Source organism: Poecilia reticulata, chromosome 9 (assembly GCF_904066995.2).
Source record: "Poecilia reticulata chromosome 9, P_reticulata-male-v2, whole genome shotgun sequence".
In the NCBI taxonomy this organism is placed as follows: domain Eukaryota; kingdom Metazoa; phylum Chordata; class Actinopteri; order Cyprinodontiformes; family Poeciliidae; genus Poecilia; species Poecilia reticulata.
Window position 1 is genome coordinate 9,342,069 of NC_088838.1, and position 21,162 is coordinate 9,363,230.

Genomic DNA, 21,162 nt, shown 5'->3' on the forward strand with positions numbered 1-21,162 from the left:
AGCGTTTCTGTTCTGACCCTTTAATTTTAATCCCCTCGAATAAAATCCAGTTCAACCAAGCTGTCTGTAGGATATATTTTGTAGATAATCCATCTCCACAGCAACTCTATAAGGGCCTTAGAAGAACATCAGTCAGTTCTGCCCAAAATTTTAAGAAAGGTCAAAAATCCACATCATGAACAATCAATCATCATGAAAACCAAAGAGAAGCAGAAGACACTGCAACCGTGTGGAAGAAGGTGCTCTAGTCATTTGAAAACCATTTTTAAATTATTTTTTTGGCCTACATGAAAACAAAGCAACAAAAAAAAAAACAATATATATGGTTGAAAACTAATGTTGAAAATGACTGTGATGGTCAGAGTTAATGAACTCCATAAATCTAACCAAATGTTTACCTGCTGGTACAGTGGGTGAATAAACTTTTGTAGATTTCTATGTGTATGTTAAAAAGAAGAAAAAAAACATGCATCATTTTAATCCCACGCTACAAAACAAAAAAATGCATTTCTTTGTGTTGTTCAAGTTCGCGGTCGTATAATGTGACAAAATGTGGAAAATGTCAAGCTCCATGAAAGGCAGAGCAGCTTTGTGCTGAAGGTCTTTTCTCCTAACTGCTTCAGTAATGACTGATGTCCTGCTGCGCCGCAGGTTCCCGAGAGAGAGAGAGAGAGAGAGAGAGAGAGAGAGAGAGAGAGAGAGTTTGCTTGTTAGGGAAGGAACAAACGCCGACCTTTTTTTTTCTTTTGAGCAGACAGGTAACAGCGCCACGCCACGCAAATCACAACCTTATCTACCTCGGCGCGATAAGTGTTAATATTTCAGTGGGACAAATAATAGGCAGGCCCCGGGAAGTCTATCTGCGAGCATGGTTGGCTGGACATGATGCAAGTCGGTGCCCATCTAACATGTTAAAAAATACATGTGGCCGCGGTGAGAGCACAGAGCATATTAATAAAACAAGACCGCACACACAACCTGATTTTTTTCCTCCTTCTTCTTCCAGGACAGAGTGTTTTCCTCAGCCAGGTCCCCTCTACCTCAGTCGGACCGCTTGTAAGCTGGAAGTGTTCCAGGCCGAACACACTCCGAGTGAGAAAACGGAAAAGTTGATGAAGAAAAGCAGGTCCTCATCCTCCTCTGCATGTTGATTGGCTCCCCTTACTGTGTAGCTTTAAATTTGTGTGTGTGTGCGTGTGCGTGTGTGTGGGTGTGTGTGTTTGTGTGTGTGTGGTGAGAAAACAGAGCGTCAAAGTGCACTCAAAAAACTTTGAGTAAACAGAAGTTTCTTAAGAAAAGAAAAGGCGCGCGCGGCGGACTTGTTTGCGATGCTACATTAGCTCACAGGCTTTGGCACCACCTAGTGAAGTTCAAAGCCGGGAGACAATAATGCGGTTAATCCGGCTACACACAGAGGGACGGGGTGCCTCCAGCAGTCAAGTGGACAGTAAGAAAGGGCATATTTTCCTTTGATGCAGAGGGATTGAGTTGTGCAGAGGCCTCTGCTTTTATAACCAGTCTATGTAGGCGTTCAGGAAGGAGCTGGGCCCAACACGACAGAGGCGAGAGAGCGGGTCAAATGGAATAAAAATGCTGACCAACATGGCTGCACTTCACACAAGTAAAACAAATCCAATCTTTCACTAAATAATAAATAAAAAAAGCATCTGTAAGATCAACTTATAAAATGAATTTTTATCTACATTGTAAAATAAAAATGTACTAAATATTACAGTTACATACAAATAATTTATGGTTGAATTATTCATCCACATTCATTTTTACCAGTGAGCATGACAGATTGATCATTTTAGCATAAATCATTGAGCCATTTTACATTTTCGGAAAGGGACACTTCTAAATGTTGGATGTGTCACATTTTTCTTATGGAGATTCCTCAACCTTGAGTCATTCATTTGGATCCCTGACCAACAGGAAACTCAAGAAGGAGCTGATATTATACAAATATAAGCTTGTTAAAAAAAGGTATTTTAGGATATCCAAGCAATTCATGTTCCAATAATTTACCGTGTGATCCAGAGTTCTACAGATCATCACCAACTTTAGCTCTTATATACTTCAGCTGCAATAACTTCTATTTACAGCCGCTCACCTCCAGCCCAGAACCCGTCAGCAGCGGCTTTAACCCGCCTAGAAATGTTAAGGAGCAGAGCAAACAGTCAGCAGGTGGTACCAGGTGGTACCAGGTGGTACCGGGACTTTGAGCTGCGTCGCGACTCGCGGTGACAGTCGCAGTACCTTGTCTTATATCAGGATATCTGATATAAAGAGAGACATTGTTTATATCTGTCGATGGGACCGACTCTGACTGCCTGTAGCGAACCGGGCATTTAGCAGCCTGATTAAGTTAAAGTCAGAAGTTTTCTCTGCAGCTGAAGTGTTTCTGTGTTTAGGGGCGAATTAAGCGAAATTTGCAGCTATTGTATGTTTCATTGATCTCAATCCAGGTTGGTTCATAAACAGCAGCTTATGGACCTACAGAACCAGGACCAGACTGTACCCCAAACTGCATTAGCTTCTGACCAGGAACCTCCTTCAGAAACCAAGAGACGATGCTACAAAATACTTAAAGAAACAACAACTCTAGGCATGTTTTTTTTTTTTTTTTTTATTCACTATTCAATAATTTTTACTTTTATATTGCATAAATGCTGTCATATGATTCATTTTTGTAATGCAGTTTTCTCCAAGGCAGGCCTGCTGGATGCTTCTGTCGTTAGTGTCAGAAACGTTTCCATTTCGCTCTGCCTCGTTAGCTGGAGGAGCAAATGAGCTTGATGAATTTGAAAATAAATTGTGAAAGATGAGACTTCAGCAAATTATTTCAACTTTCAAGATTAAATTTTTTATTTATTTTTTTGAAAATCTTTCCTCCGGCCCCCCTAGCGCTCCCTGGTGGCCCCCGCTTTGAAAACCACCGCTACTAGAAAACCAACGTTTCAGTTCAACCCTCAGGGTTCTGGTCGGGTTGGACGGAAAATACTGTAATAAGGTAACTTCAACAGAATCTGATGATCATCTCTCAGGACACTAACGGCTAGTCGCCACTCTCTCTCTTTCTTTCTGGACGTTAGCGGTTAGCACATAAGTACCAAGCGCTCCGTTTCCACTGCTGGACGGGGTTCTGCTGACTGGAGGATGAGAGGTCACGACCTTTTTCAGAAAACACTAAAAGATCACAAAACCGCAGAAAACAGAAAAAATACAACCACATTTACACTACCTAAACATATAGTGGACGTGATAAGTCAACAGTTTTGGTGCGTTGATCATAAACTTTGGTTTTTACTGGGTGGGTAAAGGTTGGGGTTGAAGTTGGCGAACTTAGCTTTCATGTCTTTTGTTCCAATCATAAAATGAGGATTGGTCTAATGAAGAACAAACTTTGCATGTTCTTCCCATGCGTGTGTGGATTCTCTCTGGGTGTTGTTGCTTCCTCCCACAGAATATGCATGTTAGCTTCATCGGTCACTCTTCATAGTGACAACGTGTGTGTGTGTGTGTGTGTGTGTGTGTGTGTGTTTCTATGTTCCCCTGCATTACACTGGCATCCTATCCAAGATGTACTCTGCCTCTTACCCATTGAAGAGACGGATTTGGATAGAAATAACAAAATTGGAATTAAAAATACTTAAAGGGAAATGAGGTCGAACATTCAGAGTATCATTGCGTGATTAAAGGTCTAATCAAGAGTTCGATCAATGTCTCTCTCCAGTGTTTCTTAGTCTGGACAGATTCTTCCCCGACTTCTCCTAGAAAGTGCAACTTTGTGACATCAGGCACCCATCTGAGAATATGAATTAAGGATTGCATTTCCACTTGACATAAAAGAAAAATACAAGAAAATTCCTTTTTTTTTTTTTTTTTTTACCTTTTTGTTAAGGTTTTCAGGAGGGGATGGTTTCAAAACAAAACTAGATGAGATGATGTTTCTGACTGCAAGCTGTTTTTGCGCTCAAGGTTACCGATATGTAATATTCTAAGGAGAGTTCATTTCAAGTATGTAATCCATGTTATAAAGGAATAGCCACTCAGAAATTAGCGGAGTTATTTAGAAAGCTTACCGAGGTCTGAACAAGGAGAATAAAATCGTTTAAGTAACAACTGTATAGAGATGAATCCAAATAAAAGGTTTTTAACATTACAGTTTTGACGTTGCCAGAAACATCTAGAAAAGGATAAAGAAATATATATATGACATATATATATTTTCCCCTGCAAAAGGATTGCTGGGGAAAAAAGTCTGATTTCCAGGGTTTACAGCCAGTGCAAGTGAGGAAATTTTATACCAAGTGCTGACTAAGAGATTACACATTAATGAATTCCATTCATCTCGAGATTAAATAATACATTTTCAGATCTGAAAAAAATAAAATTAAAATGTTTCAAACTTTCCTACGTGACAAACGTGCTCACGTGGTTCATTCCTCTCTAAGTAAAGCGTCCTGCTCGTTTTTCCCTAAAACGCATCACAGCAGCGCGTTTCTCCATGCAACACACGAAGAAGCTGTGTTGATTTAAAAAAAAAGAAAAAAAGAAAAGAAAACAAAAAAACATGCTGCTTCAGGGAGACAGCTCTGTGTGTTCCTTGGACAGACACAGCACCAAGCTGTGCCTACAGTTTACGAGTAAACACACACACACACACACACACACACACACACACACACACACACACACACACACACACGCACACGCACGCACACATGAACAGAAACAAGGGAAACAGAGCAGAAACAGCACTGAAAGGCTGTGGTTGAAACCATTACCCTGACCTGAACGAATTTTTACAGAGATGATTTTCTTATTCTGCACACAGGTACCACAAAACCTCCAGCAGAGCGCACATCCAAGATGAGACCGCTGGAGGAAACTGCTGCCCGATAATGAACATTTTTATATATAGGTTCCAGACCAGATTTAATTGGAGACGCTTTTGTTCCCTTTAAAAAAAACAAAATAAAATTTTGGGCTGCTTGATGAGCTTTTTAATCCAGTTTGAATACCTCAATGTGTCGAGAATCTGATGAAATGAGTTGAATGCACATCAGACGATGTAAAAAAAGGACGTAAACGCTACATTTTGTCATGTCACGTTTAAAACAATTTTTTTTAAATCATTTGTCAAATTAAAGGTGTGGTGTGCATCTGTATTCAGGACCTCGAGTCGATGCTCTGCAGAACCACTTTCTGCTGCAATTACAGCTGCAAGTCTTGGGGGTTTTCTTTTTTTCTTTTTCTTTTTTTTTTAACCAGCCTTGCACATCTAGAGACTGAAATTTTTGTCCATTTTCTCTTTCCAGTGATCAGTATCATCCTTGTGCTGCTGTGGCTGTATGAATGATGGGAATACAACGGCTCTGCGAGATGGAAAATAAGGACATACGCATGGAGATAAGGAACTTTAATACCAAATATTTTAGCTTGTTCAATTTGTGTAAAATTCAGCCACAGCCGTTTCTTTACTCACCCGGATGATGCGGCCACGTCTATAACAGTCCCCGCTCACCTGGGAGCGTGTTTGTGGGAAATGTTTGACAGTCATGTCGGAACAGGAAGCGACCATCTCCAAAAGTTTCCTGCAACGGAAGATGCAGTCGTCCAATAGGTGGTGCTGCTTCTGCTGAAGTATTAGAACGTCCCTTTCAGTGGAGCCAATACTGTGACTGTACTAAATGTAAAATAAAAATGATTTTTTTTTTCTCAACTTCTCAGAAAAGTTTGCAACAGTGTTTAAACAAAACACATGTCCGATCTTTAGACGGCGAAGGAACTCAAAGGCACACAACCCGAGCTGTCAAAGAAGCTGGAAAGACACGAAAAGGAATAAAAAGAACGATACTGTTACAAATAACATGCTTTTTTTTTTTTTTGATCAATTTAGCATGAAGCTGTAAGCACGTTGCATTATGCAGGCCCATTTCCACAGAGGAGTTCCTGAGCATCTAGTTAAAGCTGGCAGCTACAACACTGCTCTGTTTGCATGAGCGAACATCAGTACAAGTGTTCATTGCTCCTGAGGTTTCCTGGCAGAGTTATCTCCCTTACCTCACAATCTGACAGGAGGGGTACAGGCCATTAAAAATCCTGATTAGCCAGACCCAAGCCCCACCACACACACACACACACACGCACACACACAAACGCATGCATCCTCCATAAACATCTTATAAACCCCACCCCAGTCGATAACGAACCGCGTGTGAATCACCGTGAGCTACAGCGGCATCATTTACCTTCATCTGACCCGTGGTATTTGAAAAGCATAAATCACCTGGGTTGTTTCTTTTATTTATTTTCCTTTATGCCGGCTTGTTGGATGTGTTGAAACTGAATGTGTAATTTGTCACGCTATCAGCATCCAAAGCACTATCCGAGTGCCCACAGAGAATAACCTGTGTTCTCTGTGATTACACATCTGCACTTAAGCAACGGAGAGGAAACACTTTTCAAACAAAAGGAGACATACTAAAGCTTTTTTTATTTTTTTATCTTTATTTTATTTCAGTCAACAGCTTGTTCATTATAAAAAATATCACTATATGTCTGTGGAATCATTGTTCATAAACATTTCTGCTTTTTAAAGAAATCTGCTCTATACAACGACATTAATCCCTTGTAAAACATCAGACTAAAAATAGAAAATTAACAGCAATGACATGATTATTCAGTTCCATTTGATCTCTCTCAAAACAGCATGCACTCACAGATTCAGCACCCTGAAGGCACATCATTTGTATTGCTTATTTAAAAATAATAACAATAATAATAAAAAAAAAGATTTACAGTGTTCGGTAAAATGACTTTGCTTCCAACATAATGTAAACACCCGCTGTGCAAATCTCTGAGAAGTTTTTTTAATTTTTTTAACAGAAACAACACCTGAATTTTCGAGCTAAAGTGACCTCCAGAGACATTTTGTATTTATGGCTCCGTTAAAAGTCCCAGCAAAAAAAAAAAACACACACACATTTGGAAACTTTGCTCATTTACTTTCCTGACAAGAAACTTTTATGCCCCTGCAATAAATATTTACCGGGAGCCTGAAGCAGACATGCTCAGCACGGCGACTGAGGACCCAAACCCTCATAAATGTGCTCATTAACAAGATCTAATTTGGGTTTTATATCATTTTTAAAGGCCGTGCCTCTCAAGCTGTGCCATCTTGGTTTGCCTTTAGCGTGACTGTTAGGAAAGTTTGGTATCAATTACTGTACTTGCACCGAGTTTGTGAACACACCAAGTAATGTAGATGCAAGAGGCGATGAGAGCCAAACAAAAAAAAAAAAAGACTTACGTTCATTTTTGTTCTACATAGAAAGTAGTGGAGAAGAGTACTAGAGCTAACTGATAAGCAGGAAGTAGCTCTGGTAGCTAGCATGTTATTTACCTTTTGTGTCGTACCTTGGCTCTAACTCAACTGTTCTCCTTTGCCGAGTTGGAACACCAGTAAGAGTTGCAGTACAGTTAAGAAGAAAAATAAAATAATAAAGGAATTGCTAATCAATGAATCGGAAATTCAGGCTAACCGTAGTTAGCAAGGGACGCTAAAAGAAATGCATTTCATTTGGACTTTCAAATACTTTAGCAGTATGTTCATCAACAGAGGTCGCATAATGTTTGTGCAAACAGTTTAACAAGATACATCTGAACTATCAGTCATGCATGTGAGGCAGCCATATTTTATGTTGGAACCTGTGATTTTTTTCCCCGACTCAGAATTTCAGCATCTGGAAATCGACTATGGAACTATAAACTTGCAAATTCCTGAACTAAGAAGGTTTTAAAAATAAATTCTCTTATTTCGAGGGTCAAACGGGCTGCGATAAAGTGAGAGAGAGCAAGTCTTTCAGCAGAAACAAGAGGGTCTAACAGAAAAAGCCAAAGTTGCTATGTTTGATTCTTTAAAGCAGTCAACCTGTCCGTCATGGGAAAGGGTGGATTTGGACATTTCGGCAGCTTTTTGGAAGTAGAGACCTGCATTCTCTAACTGCAGATTTTCTGATGCTAACCATGCTAACTGCTCTAACTGTGAGTAGAAGTTGCGAAGTCGATTTAAAATGTTGATTTGTAATCATTGTGCTTGTTTGCAAATCTTAAAAAAAGCAGAATGTTGCTGCTTTGGCTTCAAATATAAATAATGACTGGTCACTTTGTCCCTCTTTCTTGCGACCACTTACCCATAAACAGCCAATTTCAAAACGCTGTATGTGGTGCATTATCCACTTGCCAACATTTTTTATACATGCCATGTTTTGCACAAGGACATAGAGTATATTTCTATTTATTTGGTTTCGCCATAGTGGTGAATTATTGGGATGAAGATTCATCAGAATAAAAAATAAAAGTGCCAAGTTGAAACCACATTTGTGTGCTTTTCCTGAATAAACAAGGTCCATATATAGAGGTGAAATGACAAAGTTCCAGAAAAGTTAGAAATGTATATATTTGTGGTTTGTTACAATGCAACATTGTTTATTAAGAGAAATAGCTAATAGGAAAAATGGACCCAGAAAACTCTGTTTTTCTTTCATGACACAATAAATGGAAAAAAAAATCCAAATCCTGTTAAGAGACTATCAACATGTTTGTGAAGAGGATGGTGTGAGAAAGCTAGGGATTTAGCAAGATGGTGGATGTTCTAAAAAGTTGGAGAACCATTGTCTAAAGGCGTATTTAGGGAGCTTCAACACAACTATACATGCCACTTAGAAAAAAGTCCGTCAGGTTTTCAACGTCAGGTTTCGCACCAAGCAGACTAAAAGCATCCGACGTGGACGAATCGCAGTCACAAAAACCAGTTTAGTTTTGTTTGCTTTTTTTTGGCTCCGGCTCTGTATTTAAGCAGGTTTGACAGTGGTATCAAGTGTTTCTTTTTTTTAAATTATTTTCCTCTTTCTTTTTCTGACAACACTTCCCAATAAACACCAGCAGCTACTGCAGCGTAGTGCATCATCAACAGGTTGGGTTTGACATAAGCAACAAGCGCAGAATCTGCAGCACATTCAATAATGCCATCCAGTGTCTCTGAAACCTCGGCGGGTCGGAATGAAAGGCTGCGCTAACAACAAATAAAACAGGAACACAATCAACAGACGCAGACCAACTCCGCTTCAGACCAACAGTTACCTTCTGTACATGGTAATCCCTGCATATTAGTCAAGTTTGACATTTATCTAATGCAGTTCTTTGTATAGGGAACGCTGTTAAACAGCTAGAGGGAGAGTGAGTCATCCAGTGTCGCTCCATACACAAACATAAAAATAAAAACATGACGCTGTACCATTATTCATTCCATTTGTTTGCCACTGATTAAACAGAAAATGCACTGCTGTGACCCATCTTGAGGGAATGAGTCTTTCATTACCTTAATAAGCCCACAGAGCCTAAGATTGTACCTTAAATCACATCCCAAATCATGCATCGGGTTCTGCTGTTTTGACGACGGATCCTTCCCGTCCCAGCTTAACGCTACGATAATTACTCAAATTTAAGAGCGGAGGACAGCTTGGAAGTAAAAGTGAACTGAAAAGAAGCAAATTACTCAAACAAAACAAACAGAAATAAAGAAATCAAGCCAGCCCTGCCTCTCCCCTCAACGTTCCGGTTCTCTTCTGTGACCCCCACTGTGGCGTCTCCGTGACGTCCAAAACGAGACGTCTGCGCTTTCATTACAACCAAATCAGGGAATTAATAAAACTCCCAAGGTCGGTGCGTAGGTGTTGCCTTACTGGGGTGTTGCTCTTTACGAGGGGAACATTGACTTTCGAATCTTCGGAGGAGGCGGGGGAGGCTTGTTCTCAATTTTCACGGGTAGCGGAGGGACGAACTGGTTGTGGGGAAAAAACACAGAAGAAGGTTCGTGTTAAGACTTTAAATATAAATAAAATACAATTCACAAAAAAAAACTCCCCAAAAAAACGGAGTATATTCACGTTTACTAGCCATTAAATATGCATCAGGGAGGGGCTGTTATTTCCTCTAAGCAGATGTACCTCTGAAGAGCCGGCGAGGTTGTCAATCTCGTGCGGATGTTTCTTCGGAGGCATGGGTGGGGGAGTCCCTGGGGTGTCGATGGTATTGGCATCGTTGTCGCTGAGGAGCGATGAATAACCTAGCGAACGGAGGGGGGGAGGGGGGAGGAATAAAAACTCTTCAGACCACATCCGTCTGTGAATGTGTGTGTGACCTGATTAGCTCTGCAGACCAGAATGTGCTTTACACACCCCAGAAAAAAAAAAAAAAGAAAAGTCTGTCAGGTTCCCCCCCCCCTTTATTGTGTGGAAAAGCAGAACTTTAAGAGGGGGAGAAGTGCAGTGTGGTGCTTCTCAGAAGAGGAAGGAGCTGTTCGCTACGTACTGGAGCTGCGTGGCGTGTTTGGAGTGTGCGGGGAGGCGGCGAGCGGGCTGAGTTGGTTAGACAGGCTGAGCTGGGATGAAACGCCCTGGAAAAGGGAGAGGGTGAGCCGTCTGTCACCGAGCTGCAAACTTTTGGGTCTCTGCTGCTTGTCTGGTGAAACCTGGGTGGTGATGGTGGGGGAGAGAAGAAAAGAAGAAAAAAAAAAGGAGTGAAAAAATAAGAACTCCAAGAAAAGTACAGAAAACCATAAAGAAGTGCTCAGTTTTTCACAATTACACTTAGAATAACTTCAAAGGAGCAAAAGTGCTCACACTTCACCAAACGTATTGGTATTTTATGTGACAAATCAAGACCAAGAGCCAAACGGATGGCAGATGAAAAGCGAAGGGATACATGGTTCTGAAAATGAACAACACAAAAGTGCAGCATTGCACTTGAGCCCTGTTTCCTTCTGGACCCCTAAATAAAATCCACTGAAACCAGCTGCCATCAGAAGTTAGGGTAACACTTTATTTGAAGGGGTGTGAATAAGACTGTCATAAACATGACATAAAACTGACATAAATTTGTTATACAAGTATTACTGATTGCACTTTAAAAATTAGGTAACTTTATGTTAGTAAAGGTAAAGTTTAAACAGTAATGATTTATTGGTTAATGTCAAATTGTCATAAAGACATTTTGAATAATGTCAACTTTGTATTAAAAGTGTCATAATTTACCGAATGATGCTTTATGACAACAGTCATAAATATTCATGAAGACTTATTCATGTTCATGACAGTGTTATGTCAGTCTTATTCACCCCCCTTCAATTAAAGTGTTACTGAAGTTAGTTAAACGTGTGTAGCTTCATCTCATAATAAAAGACCCAGATTCAGCTAGAGGGACTATTTGGGCGTTCCAGAATGAAATGGAGAGATGTAGAGATATTTATAGCAGGGTAAAGTTATAACAGGGTTTCTATTCCTCAAATTTAAAACTTTAAAGACCATTATGAGCACAACTTAAGAGCTATATAAATGCACCAACTTTGTCCAACCGACTGGCGATAAATGTGTATTTGCCCAAGACAGTCGCAAACAAAAAAGCTAGCTAGTTAGCTTTTTATTACTAGCAAGGGTATGTTAGCAGTGAGTTACCGTCTCGAATCACAGAACGCAATGAATAAGTCTGAGCGCGACTCAAACTTTTGCCTGACAGAAATGTTCCACAAGAAAGAAACAGATGTATATGTAATGTGAAATATTAAAATATTTAAGATCTGTGATGAACTTGTTAAAGGCCAACTTACTTTTTGAAAGAATTTAAGACATTTTCAGGCCTTGAAAATTCCTTAAGACTTTTTAAGGATGGGCGGAAACCCTGGCTCTATAAACCCGCCACATAACTCTGAACACAACACTCCCTTGGTGAAACTTGATTGTTACTAAAGCTAATGGGGTTTGGGTTTTTTTGTCAAAACTTGCCATAAACTAAACACATAATTCCCCTAAGCATTGTGGGACATTGTGGATTACAAGAAATAAAAAGAAAAAAAGAAAACTCATACTCAAGCGGCACCATATGGACGAACAAATCCCAATCTCAGTCGTGTAAATACAGACGTTTGAAAAACGACCTCACCGGTCTCAGTCTCTTCTCCGTCATTATGGTTGTATTGTCTGAGTTGCTGAATTTTGAAGCCTAACTTTATAATTAATGTTGTCGTGTTCTGCTCCTCAGTATAATAGTTCAGTGGCACCAGTTCAAATCCAAATAACATTAAAGTGTTATGAAGGCCCGGTCAGACTGCAGATCTAAATCCAACTGAAAGTCTGAGGCAAAACTCGAAAAGTGGATCTTATGAGGCATTTAATCTGACTGAGATTGAGCAGGCAGATTACAGGAGGAGGTGGAGGAGAAGGCAGTATTTTAGTCTCTAGACATGCTAGTTGGCAGATGCCCACCCCAAATGACTTACAGCTGGAATGTAGACAAAATGTTGAAAAACAAGTAAGATCTTCTTTTTAAGCTTTTTTTTTTTTTTAGCTATTCGCTACTTTCTGTTGGTCTGTCACATAAAATACACAAATGTATGCAGTTATCACACAAAGTGTAAAATATCCGGAGGTTTGGATAATTCTGTAGGGAACCAGAGCTCAACATGCAGCAACCATAAAAATGTATTCATCCCCTTGGATCTTTCACCCCTTTTTTTGCTTTAACAAGTCAATCATGAGCAAAACAATTTGGCATTTTTAACAACAAAAAAAAAAGTACCAAAAGCAAAGATGAAAACTGATTTCTACACAGTAATGACAAGTAAAAATATTTCACATTAAATAAGTGACTGCATAAATATTCACCCCTTCAAGACAGTATTTAGTAAACATGCTGCCAATCAATGTGTCTCCATTCCTCTGTGCAGAACTGCTCACTCTGCCATGTTTCGTGGTCCTGCCACAAATTCTCTACATGATTGAAATCTGGGCTTTGACTAGACCAGAACATCCGCCTCGCTGTCGTCATTCATTTCTATGCTTTGGGTTTTTGTCTCACTGGAAAACAAACATTCTCTGAAGCTGTAGTTTTTTTTGCTGCATTCATTTTACCCTCTACCTTTACGAACCTTCCAGGGACTGCTGCCAGGACACGTCCCCACAGCATGATGCTGACACCGCCGTGCTTCACAGAGGAGATGATGCGTTTGTGGTGACGTGTTTAGTGTCTGTCAAACATAGCGTCTTGTCTGATAGCCTTGGAGACTTTTTTTGTGTCCAGCCCCTGACTTCTACGTTCCAGTAAGCTATTCTCCGATTTGCTCGGAGCGTTCCTTTGACTTCATGCTGGGGATTCCGATTAATCGGAGATCGGACCTTCCAGTCATGGGTGTTTTTATAATACAGTGTCTGCACTCAGGTGATTTCCATCCACACATTGTGAGAATATTTCTACCAATTGGCTGGACCTACGTTCAATTAGGTCAGTCACTTTAAAGGGGGTTGAATATTTATGCACTTACCTCGTGTTAAATCTTTTCATTTAAATGCTACTTTGTAGATTTGTTTTAGTCAAAAAAGCCGAGTTTTGCCGCCTGCGATTGATATGTAAAAGCAAAACGAAGGGTAAAACATCCAAGTGGGCGAGGACTATTTATAGACACCGTGCAACTGTATACAGCACAGTAGCGCAGACATAAGGCCTCACCTCATCTGCATCCGACTTCTTCTCCAGCAGCACTTGAGACTTGCTCACGCTCCACTCCTTTCTGTTCTTCCGAGCGATCCTGTTGTCTTCCTCGGAGCGCGACAGAACAGAAGCCCTGCGATCACTGGGACAAGCCGACGAGGAGCAGTTAGCGAAACCACCCCGGGCACGGAAACAGACGCAGGAAAATGTGAAACAAAGGGGACAGATGACTGTTTTATGCGAGAACAATAAAAGAACACGTCTGATTATCAGTCGGGGCGATGTGAGGAAGTGGCGGCACTGACTCTTGGGAGGAGGGCCCGTCCGAGGAGCCGCTGGAGAGGCCCGAGGACGTGCTCGACAAGGTGGATGCGGTGGACATGCGGCGCAGGGTGGAAGACATGATGTAGGGCAGGACGACCGAGCCCACGCGGCTCTTCTTCTTCTCAGTCAGAGAGCAGGGCTGGGACACACAAATGGGATTAAGCGTCACCGGGGTGCGGGTGGAGAAGGGAGAGAGAGAGGGGGGATCTTGGCAGGAAGATTCAGAATGACAGGCGAGGCACAGGTTGCAAAAGCCTGGCTAAAGGAAGATTTATGGTCCTGTGCTAATATAATGTACACTATCCCTTTGAATGAGAAGCGCTTGATAGGAAGGCAAGAGAGCCAATGGTGAAAGTTGGCACCCCGCTGCACGAAATCGAGTTTGCAGCTGGCAACGCACCAAGGTTATGACGCCGTACAGCTTCTCCACTTTCTCCCGCAGATCTTGGAAGCAAGTGACTAAACGATTGTGTAAGGGCTTCAGCTGCTCCGTCGCCTTCTCCCCGTGGATGCGAATCCCATCTTCCAGGAGCGGGATCTGTTGGGAGCGAGGGAGGACATAAGTAGAGCACAGGTGTCTGGCAAAAAAGAGGAGAGGGAAAAAAAAGGGTTCTTGACAAAGATGACGGAAAAATGTACCTGCAGGGCGATGACCTGCTTAAGGACCCCGATGCGTTCGCGGTCACCTGGGTGCTTTTGGATGTAGGTGTCGGTGAAGAACGCCTGAAGAAGAAGATGGAAACTGGGTGATGACTGGGCGGCGTGTTGAGCGCGCTCATTAGAAAATGTGGCTGCGAGCAACAGAGAGCCGGCTGCTACGGCGACACAAAGAGGCTCCAGTGTGAACGGGACTCCACAACTCAGTACGGAAACCAGAAACTGAGTCAAACGGAAGTGGGCAGCCATTGTTAAATGTCAGCTAGATGACGATAACTGTCATAGAAATCGTCAGTCTTATGCACACCCCGTCAAATAAAGTGTTACCACAAATCTCATTTTTTATTTCCCTGCCTGAGATGAAAAACTAAACTTTTTGTATTTTAGGGTTAGTTTTAATGACCAAAATTATTTCCATTTGCTGAATGTCTGAATAGTGACAGAGAGTAGGGCTGAGCAACATGGCTTAAAAATTAAATCTCTAATCCCCCCATATGAGATCTAATGTTAATTAATAAAAATAAAAAAAACGGAAAGATATTACAAATGACAAGAAACATTCTCAAAATGTGGCTTTTATATCAGTCGTCCCCCTTCTGTGTGTTGTATGACCGAGTATTAGAGCCAGGCTATTTAATTACGACAACACAGTTGTAATATTAGCAACAAAAGACGCACCGTTACCAGGAGAAAATCTTAAAACTGTGAGGAAAAAAAAGGGAGAAATGAAGAAAAATCTTAGATAATTTTTTGTGTGTATGTTGGAGTTCTCATAAGGTTGTTATTCTCCAAATATTCCGACTGTATTATTTTAATATTGTAACCTTATCTTCACATTGAAGAAAGAAAAAAATGGATTGATCCTTATATTTTGTCGTAGAGTTGGCCTGAATTCAGTTGAAACGGTTAAACAAGATGGTCGCCGTGGAAGTTGGAACTATAGAAACCCAAAGAGAGAATTAGTAGGGAAAAAAAATGAAATCTTCAAAAACCAAAAAAATATTAATTAATAAAATATAATCAATCCTAATAGAATAATTTTTTAAGACATTTAATTAAATTTTCCTCTTGTAAAACAGTCTGGATATCCTTCTGCAAGCGTCTGACGACCGTGTGCTGGAACACCGACCCGTTCCTCCCGACTGAACCGGAGTCAGGTGCTCACACACACCTTCACACCTCCCACCACATTTTGTTTTACAAACAACAGGATTTTGTGACGGCCACTAGAAAAAAACGACTAATTTAATGGTAAACATGCGGTCATTGTCCATTAGGAAGCTCCATTTGTGCCGGATCTTTAACTTCCTGGCTGAAAGTCTTCAGTATTTCCACTTAATGTTTTTTTCTTCATGGTGCCATCAAGTTTTTTTGCCTCCAGCAGGAAAACACCCAACATTATCAGGGCGGAAAGGTTCCTCTTTTCCCCTCCAAACATAATGCTGGTCATTATGGACAAACGGTTCAATTTTAGTTTTATCACACCAGATATTAATGCCTTTGTCTCCGAGTTCATTTGCAAACTGCAGCTCGTCTTTCTGCAAGCTTCTGTTGCTTTTTGAACTAATGACTTCTTCCTCTCTGACTGGCTCTCCAGGCACTTCTCTTATTTTTCTTTTTTACTGAGGATAAAAACTTTTATTGTACTTTTATTGTACTGCCGGCGTCTTTATAAGGCCTTCTGCTTTCGTTCTGGAGTTGATGCTCACTTGTCTCATCGTGATACTTTCACCTCTGGGAAACAAAACTCGTTTCCTTCCTAAACCGTATGAAGGCTGGATATTCATATGTGGTCTACAGCTGCATATTATTATTATTAGAACCGTTTAAGCAGATGTGGCGTCTTCGGCCAACAGGAAGTAGCCAAGAAGCCAAGAATGAAGTAGTCTTCTGCGCAACTGTCGTCTCAATATCTCGACTTAAGTTTCTTTAGATTTTTTTTCATGTCACTTAAAAAAATTGTATATTTAAAGTGTTAAAAAGTACATAAATTGTTCCTATTTATATCTAAATTTATCATTCAGGAACTTACAAAAGTCGTGATTTCGCTATCTGGGCTTTCGTAGAATATTTCCAGTCATAATAGTCTTACTATATGAATACTTCAGGATTAAAAAGAAATCCCTGCAAATATGGTCATTACTCAAAGATTAAGGAAATAAACTGTGAATCCTAACAAACCAAAAACCAGAAAAGTTTGGGCTGATTTACAGTCAGTAACAAAAAAAAAAAAAAAAAAGTTATATCTTTTTATACATTAAAAATAAATACCTGGTTTCAACCGTATGCTTGGTCGAAAAAAAACAAAAAACCCCCACAAGAAATCTAGGTTTCAGTCTTCTTGTTCTTCATCCAGAAATCTTCTCCTTCACTTATTATTCAGCAGAGTAAGAAGGAGAAAGTGTTCACTGGAGTAAAAGCTTCTGGCATCGAGCGGTGGTTCGATATTGTTGTGGACATAAAAACATTTATTATAAAGGGAAGCGGAGGATGTGAAGCTGGAGGAGTTGGAGAGGACGTTACTGTCTGCTACTGTAGCGGCAGAGTGACGCAGCGGCAGCTACGAGATCAGTTCAGAGAAATAGTTTTGTCTCAGTCGATACATTTCTATCAGGAAACAAAAGATAAAAATATAATTCTGCCAAAGCAGATCTTAAGAGACTCAATAATCCTCTCCAGTTATTCACTACTGAGTACCTTTTTACTTTACTCCCTTAGCAGAAAAATATTAATCTAAAAACATGCAAGGATTTTACAAAAGAACAAGCTGACAGGAAAGTTCAAATACAGGATGGTGTAAGGAAAGACTGAGGGCCCAGATTAAACATCTGAGTGATCAATTCGTGTGTTTGCTTATGTCTGAGCAAATATGAAATAAAATTGGATCGAGTCTAGTCACCAAGCTAGATTTAGAATTGGAAATATACGTTTTTTTTTAATGGTTTGTTTTCTTCACCACGATTAAAAAAAAAGAGTAGAGGAGCTACTCAGAGTTAAAGTAAAAGCCTAAATTATCTAGAGAATACACACCGAGCTGCTATTTGCAGGCAGTAACGCTAATCATGCTAATTGATAAAACAATAGGCAAAAGACGGTTTGAAATGTCTCTAGTATGAACCGGTAATTGTTTTAAAAATAAACGACATCTGTCAAAATGTTTTTTTTTATTGCGTAACAGACTAGCAGAGTCTGCTTATGTAAAGCATTGAGGATCCATCACCGCAGGCAGATTCCTGTTCAGGTGTAAATAAATTAATCCTTTCTCCGTGTTACGCATTTGAGTAAATTTTAGTCTTGTGAAAGGGAATGCAATTCTTTTTTAATCATTTTGTATTTGCATAGATAAAGCACCTGGAAGAGTTTATTATGTTTGCAAAACTGTAACCTAGGCCTGTTTTTGAGAATAAAAATAAATAAATTATATGTTTAATTTGCACATTGCAATGCAAAGAAAAGTGTTTTTGATTGACAGAAAAAAGGAGTTAAAATCTGAGAAGTTCACAAAGCCAAAGATCAGAAAATGGACACCAAATCTCTAATGTAATTATATCTAATTGTTAGAAAAATTGACAAAAATTGAGGAAATTGAGAATCAGCAGAATAGGATGAAGAACATGACATTGAAAATATTGTTAAAACCTCGAAATTAGGCAACAACATTTCCCCCCTTTGAATGAAAAAAATGAATTGTGATGATGTTGCATTGATTTAGTTCTTAAAAGTTAGTTGGTTATACGACACCCGTAATATTTATTTTGGAAAATATTGAAAATCATGCAACTTTTGCATTAAAATCTGAATATTTCATAGCTAATTTAAGCCTGTGATGATCTTAAAATATTAAAATTGTATCAAGTCCACCAGTCCCCATGGAGGCCAGAAACTATTTTTGATTAAATCTGCTGTTGTTAGTAGGCTCACGCGTCATAACGTACATTTAATTATTGTTCATTAATGACACAGAAAGGCACTTAATAGCAACAAAACATATAATGGGAGCGGATTTCACCGCTCAAAATGCTTAAGGCCCATCTGTTTGTTGGCTAAACACTGAGAAATTACTCATTTTGTTACATGGCACCTATTTTCTTTTTGGAAAAAAAAAAGAAAGAAAAGTGTTTTGAGTCAAAACTGGGCTACAGGATGACTCAATTAAGTTACGCATTTGGTTTGATGCAGTCCAAATTAAAATTAGCACCTTGCGGCGGCAGCGGCATGCCTCTCCAGTTCACACTCGGTGCCACTCAGTCTGACCTTTTGATTGCTAAATGTCAGCGCATTATGATTCTACCCAGGCAGACATCCGCGTGAGATCGTGTTATTACTACCTCACGACTGTTTAAGACTCAACCAAAAAGATGTTTGGAAAGGTCAAAGTGGCAGTGCCCTTTGACCACCAAAGTCAAGTGTGTGGAGTCTGAAGACAAAAAAAATAAAAATAAATAAAGAATCAATTAATAAAAAGTCACTCGTGTTTGTTCTGTAGATATTGAATAAAAGAAAGGATATGTGCATAGATGACATGAAATATTTAAGAATCCAGTCGCTGGAGGCAGAAAAAGTGCACTCTGCAGCAAATCTGTCAAAATAAATCACAAAGCCAGACCTTCTCGTAGTTGGAGAAGCCGCCCATGACGGCGGGGTCGACGATGCCGCTAAGCATCATGGACAGCGGGTTGATGGACAGTGACCGGTCGCAGGCCTGCTGCTGCACCAGGTTGCTGAGCTTCTCGTTGGCCGTCTCCATTGTTTCTATGGCGTTCGTCAACGGACTGATCTCCTCCTGACACGCGGATGAGCATTCATCATTAATAACTTAAGAAACGACAATACAACAAAACAACATAATTTAGGAATGAGGGCTGCTTCTCACCACTGAGACGGATTTGACTTCAAACCATTTGAGGATCCCAGGGAAGCAGTAGGCGGTGATGTAAGTGGTTCTCTCAATCCACATGGTCTGTGGGGCGGAATATTAATACAATGCTCAAGGGGTAAAACGTTCATTGCTTTATTCATTTAAAGATTGTTTTTGTTTTTTTGCTGCTAGAAATTTGTGCTTTTCCATCGTCTTAGGGTGTTTTCACACCTGATAGTCCGGTTGACTTGGTTCAATTGGGAACCAAGATTGCAACGTTTGTTACATTTTCAGCTGCGCTGTGTCAAACGGACCAAATGAATCGACAACATTGTTCTCCTCCCAGTCTGTGGGGGCGCTGCACCAAAAACTAACTAAGGAAACAACATGAAAATCTCTGAAGAAGACATGAATGCATCATCACAAAATGTAAAGAAAAATGGAGTAGCATGGTTGCTCAGTTAAATAGTTATAGGGAAAGAAAAAAAACATTTGATTCAGACTCATTAAGAGAATTTTAGGAAAGAAAAAGTAGTATAAAAGTAAAAAGGTGGTAGTAGTGAGACAGTGATGGATGCAAGCTGCCGTTAAAAACTAAAAGAAGAAGAAGCAGTGTCGGATTTTAGCGGCGGTTGGGTTTCTTTTTGCCTTTGGTAAAGACACAAGCAATTTCTCCCGCTGGCTTTAGACTCTCACTTTTGTTTTGATCGTATTTACCCAGAATACCCTGCAATATAGTTCACTTCCTGCTTCTGGAGTGGTCTCCAGTGCTATGGCATCCAAACATACGCATGCAAACCGGGACCAAGGTTTTTAGGCGGAACACGGTTCGCTTTTTTTGGTCTGCATCAGAGTTGAGTTTCATTGTTCACGCTTCCCAAAGCGAAGTCTAGTAAAACAAACTGCAGTTCAATTGAAAGGGACCAACCAGGGCCTCAAAAATAAATGTAAAAAGTGCTCACAGCAAACTCGTTGTCCGGGTCCTTTTCACCTTTCCTGAAGGGCCTGGAGTACTGGAACTGGTCCACTTCATTGTGTCTATAATAGCTGCAGGGGAACGAGAGAGGACAGTGATGAGTTAGCACTTTGTCCACAGGACTACACCCCCACCTGCGCCCCCACCCTGGGATTGAATAGGAAATAAATCAGCCTTTAAATGTTGTGTCACGCACTTTAATATCTGCTCTGGAACCCCCTTGTCTTTGAACCGTTGTGGCACCGTGAGAACAGGCTTCACAGTGAAGCACTGGATGTCTGTCCAGTTCAGTTAAGGATAAAAACCAGAAACAACGGGCGAGACGAGACAAATTGCTCTGAATCATTCTGTGTGTTTTTTTGTCCTTTTTCTTTCTCGTTGGAAGTTGCGAGGCTGCAATTAGATAGAGTGGTACTCGAAGCTGAATGCTTACAAGGGAAGCTTAACAAACGTCGTACCGAGCTGGTACAGTTTATTCTGAGCACAAAGCCTCGTCAGGATTCATCCCTGTTCGGATTTTTCATATTTTGTCACGTTACAACCACAAACTTCAACTTATCTTTTTAGGATTTTATTGTTTTTGGGACATCGTTTGTCTGTCAGGGTTTTGCTAGAACTGCTTTGTACATTCAGATGAGATTTTTTTCCCCTCATTCTTCTTCGCAAAGCGGCTCAAACTTTGAGGTTTCACCACAAATTCTCATTCTCATTTGGGTCTGGGCTTTGACTGGGCCATTCTATCACATGAATATAGAAATTCCATAGCAGCTGTAGGTGTTTTTATTATTATTATTAT

At 40.2% G+C, this 21,162-nt stretch overlaps 1 protein-coding gene across 1 annotated transcript in view; it reads right to left on the minus strand.

Annotated features, from left to right (window-relative positions):
- Positions 1-7,993: 7,993 nt before the first annotated feature.
- The window catches only part of dock5 (dedicator of cytokinesis 5), a 67,703-nt gene continuing 54,534 nt past the window's right edge, over positions 7,994-21,162 (minus strand). Inside the window, exons 41-51 of the mRNA XM_008417532.3 lie at positions 20,563-20,644; positions 20,353-20,437; positions 19,406-19,492; positions 19,139-19,315; positions 14,515-14,598; positions 14,276-14,413; positions 13,857-14,014; positions 13,570-13,693; positions 10,381-10,540; positions 10,017-10,135; positions 7,994-9,850 (exon numbers count right to left, since the gene is read on the minus strand). Of these exons, the coding sequence (XP_008415754.2) occupies positions 9,767-9,850; positions 10,017-10,135; positions 10,381-10,540; positions 13,570-13,693; positions 13,857-14,014; positions 14,276-14,413; positions 14,515-14,598; positions 19,139-19,315; positions 19,406-19,492; positions 20,353-20,437; positions 20,563-20,644 (1,298 nt within the window). The 3' untranslated portion in view covers positions 7,994-9,766. The remainder of the gene's footprint in view (positions 9,851-10,016; positions 10,136-10,380; positions 10,541-13,569; positions 13,694-13,856; positions 14,015-14,275; positions 14,414-14,514; positions 14,599-19,138; positions 19,316-19,405; positions 19,493-20,352; positions 20,438-20,562; positions 20,645-21,162) is intronic.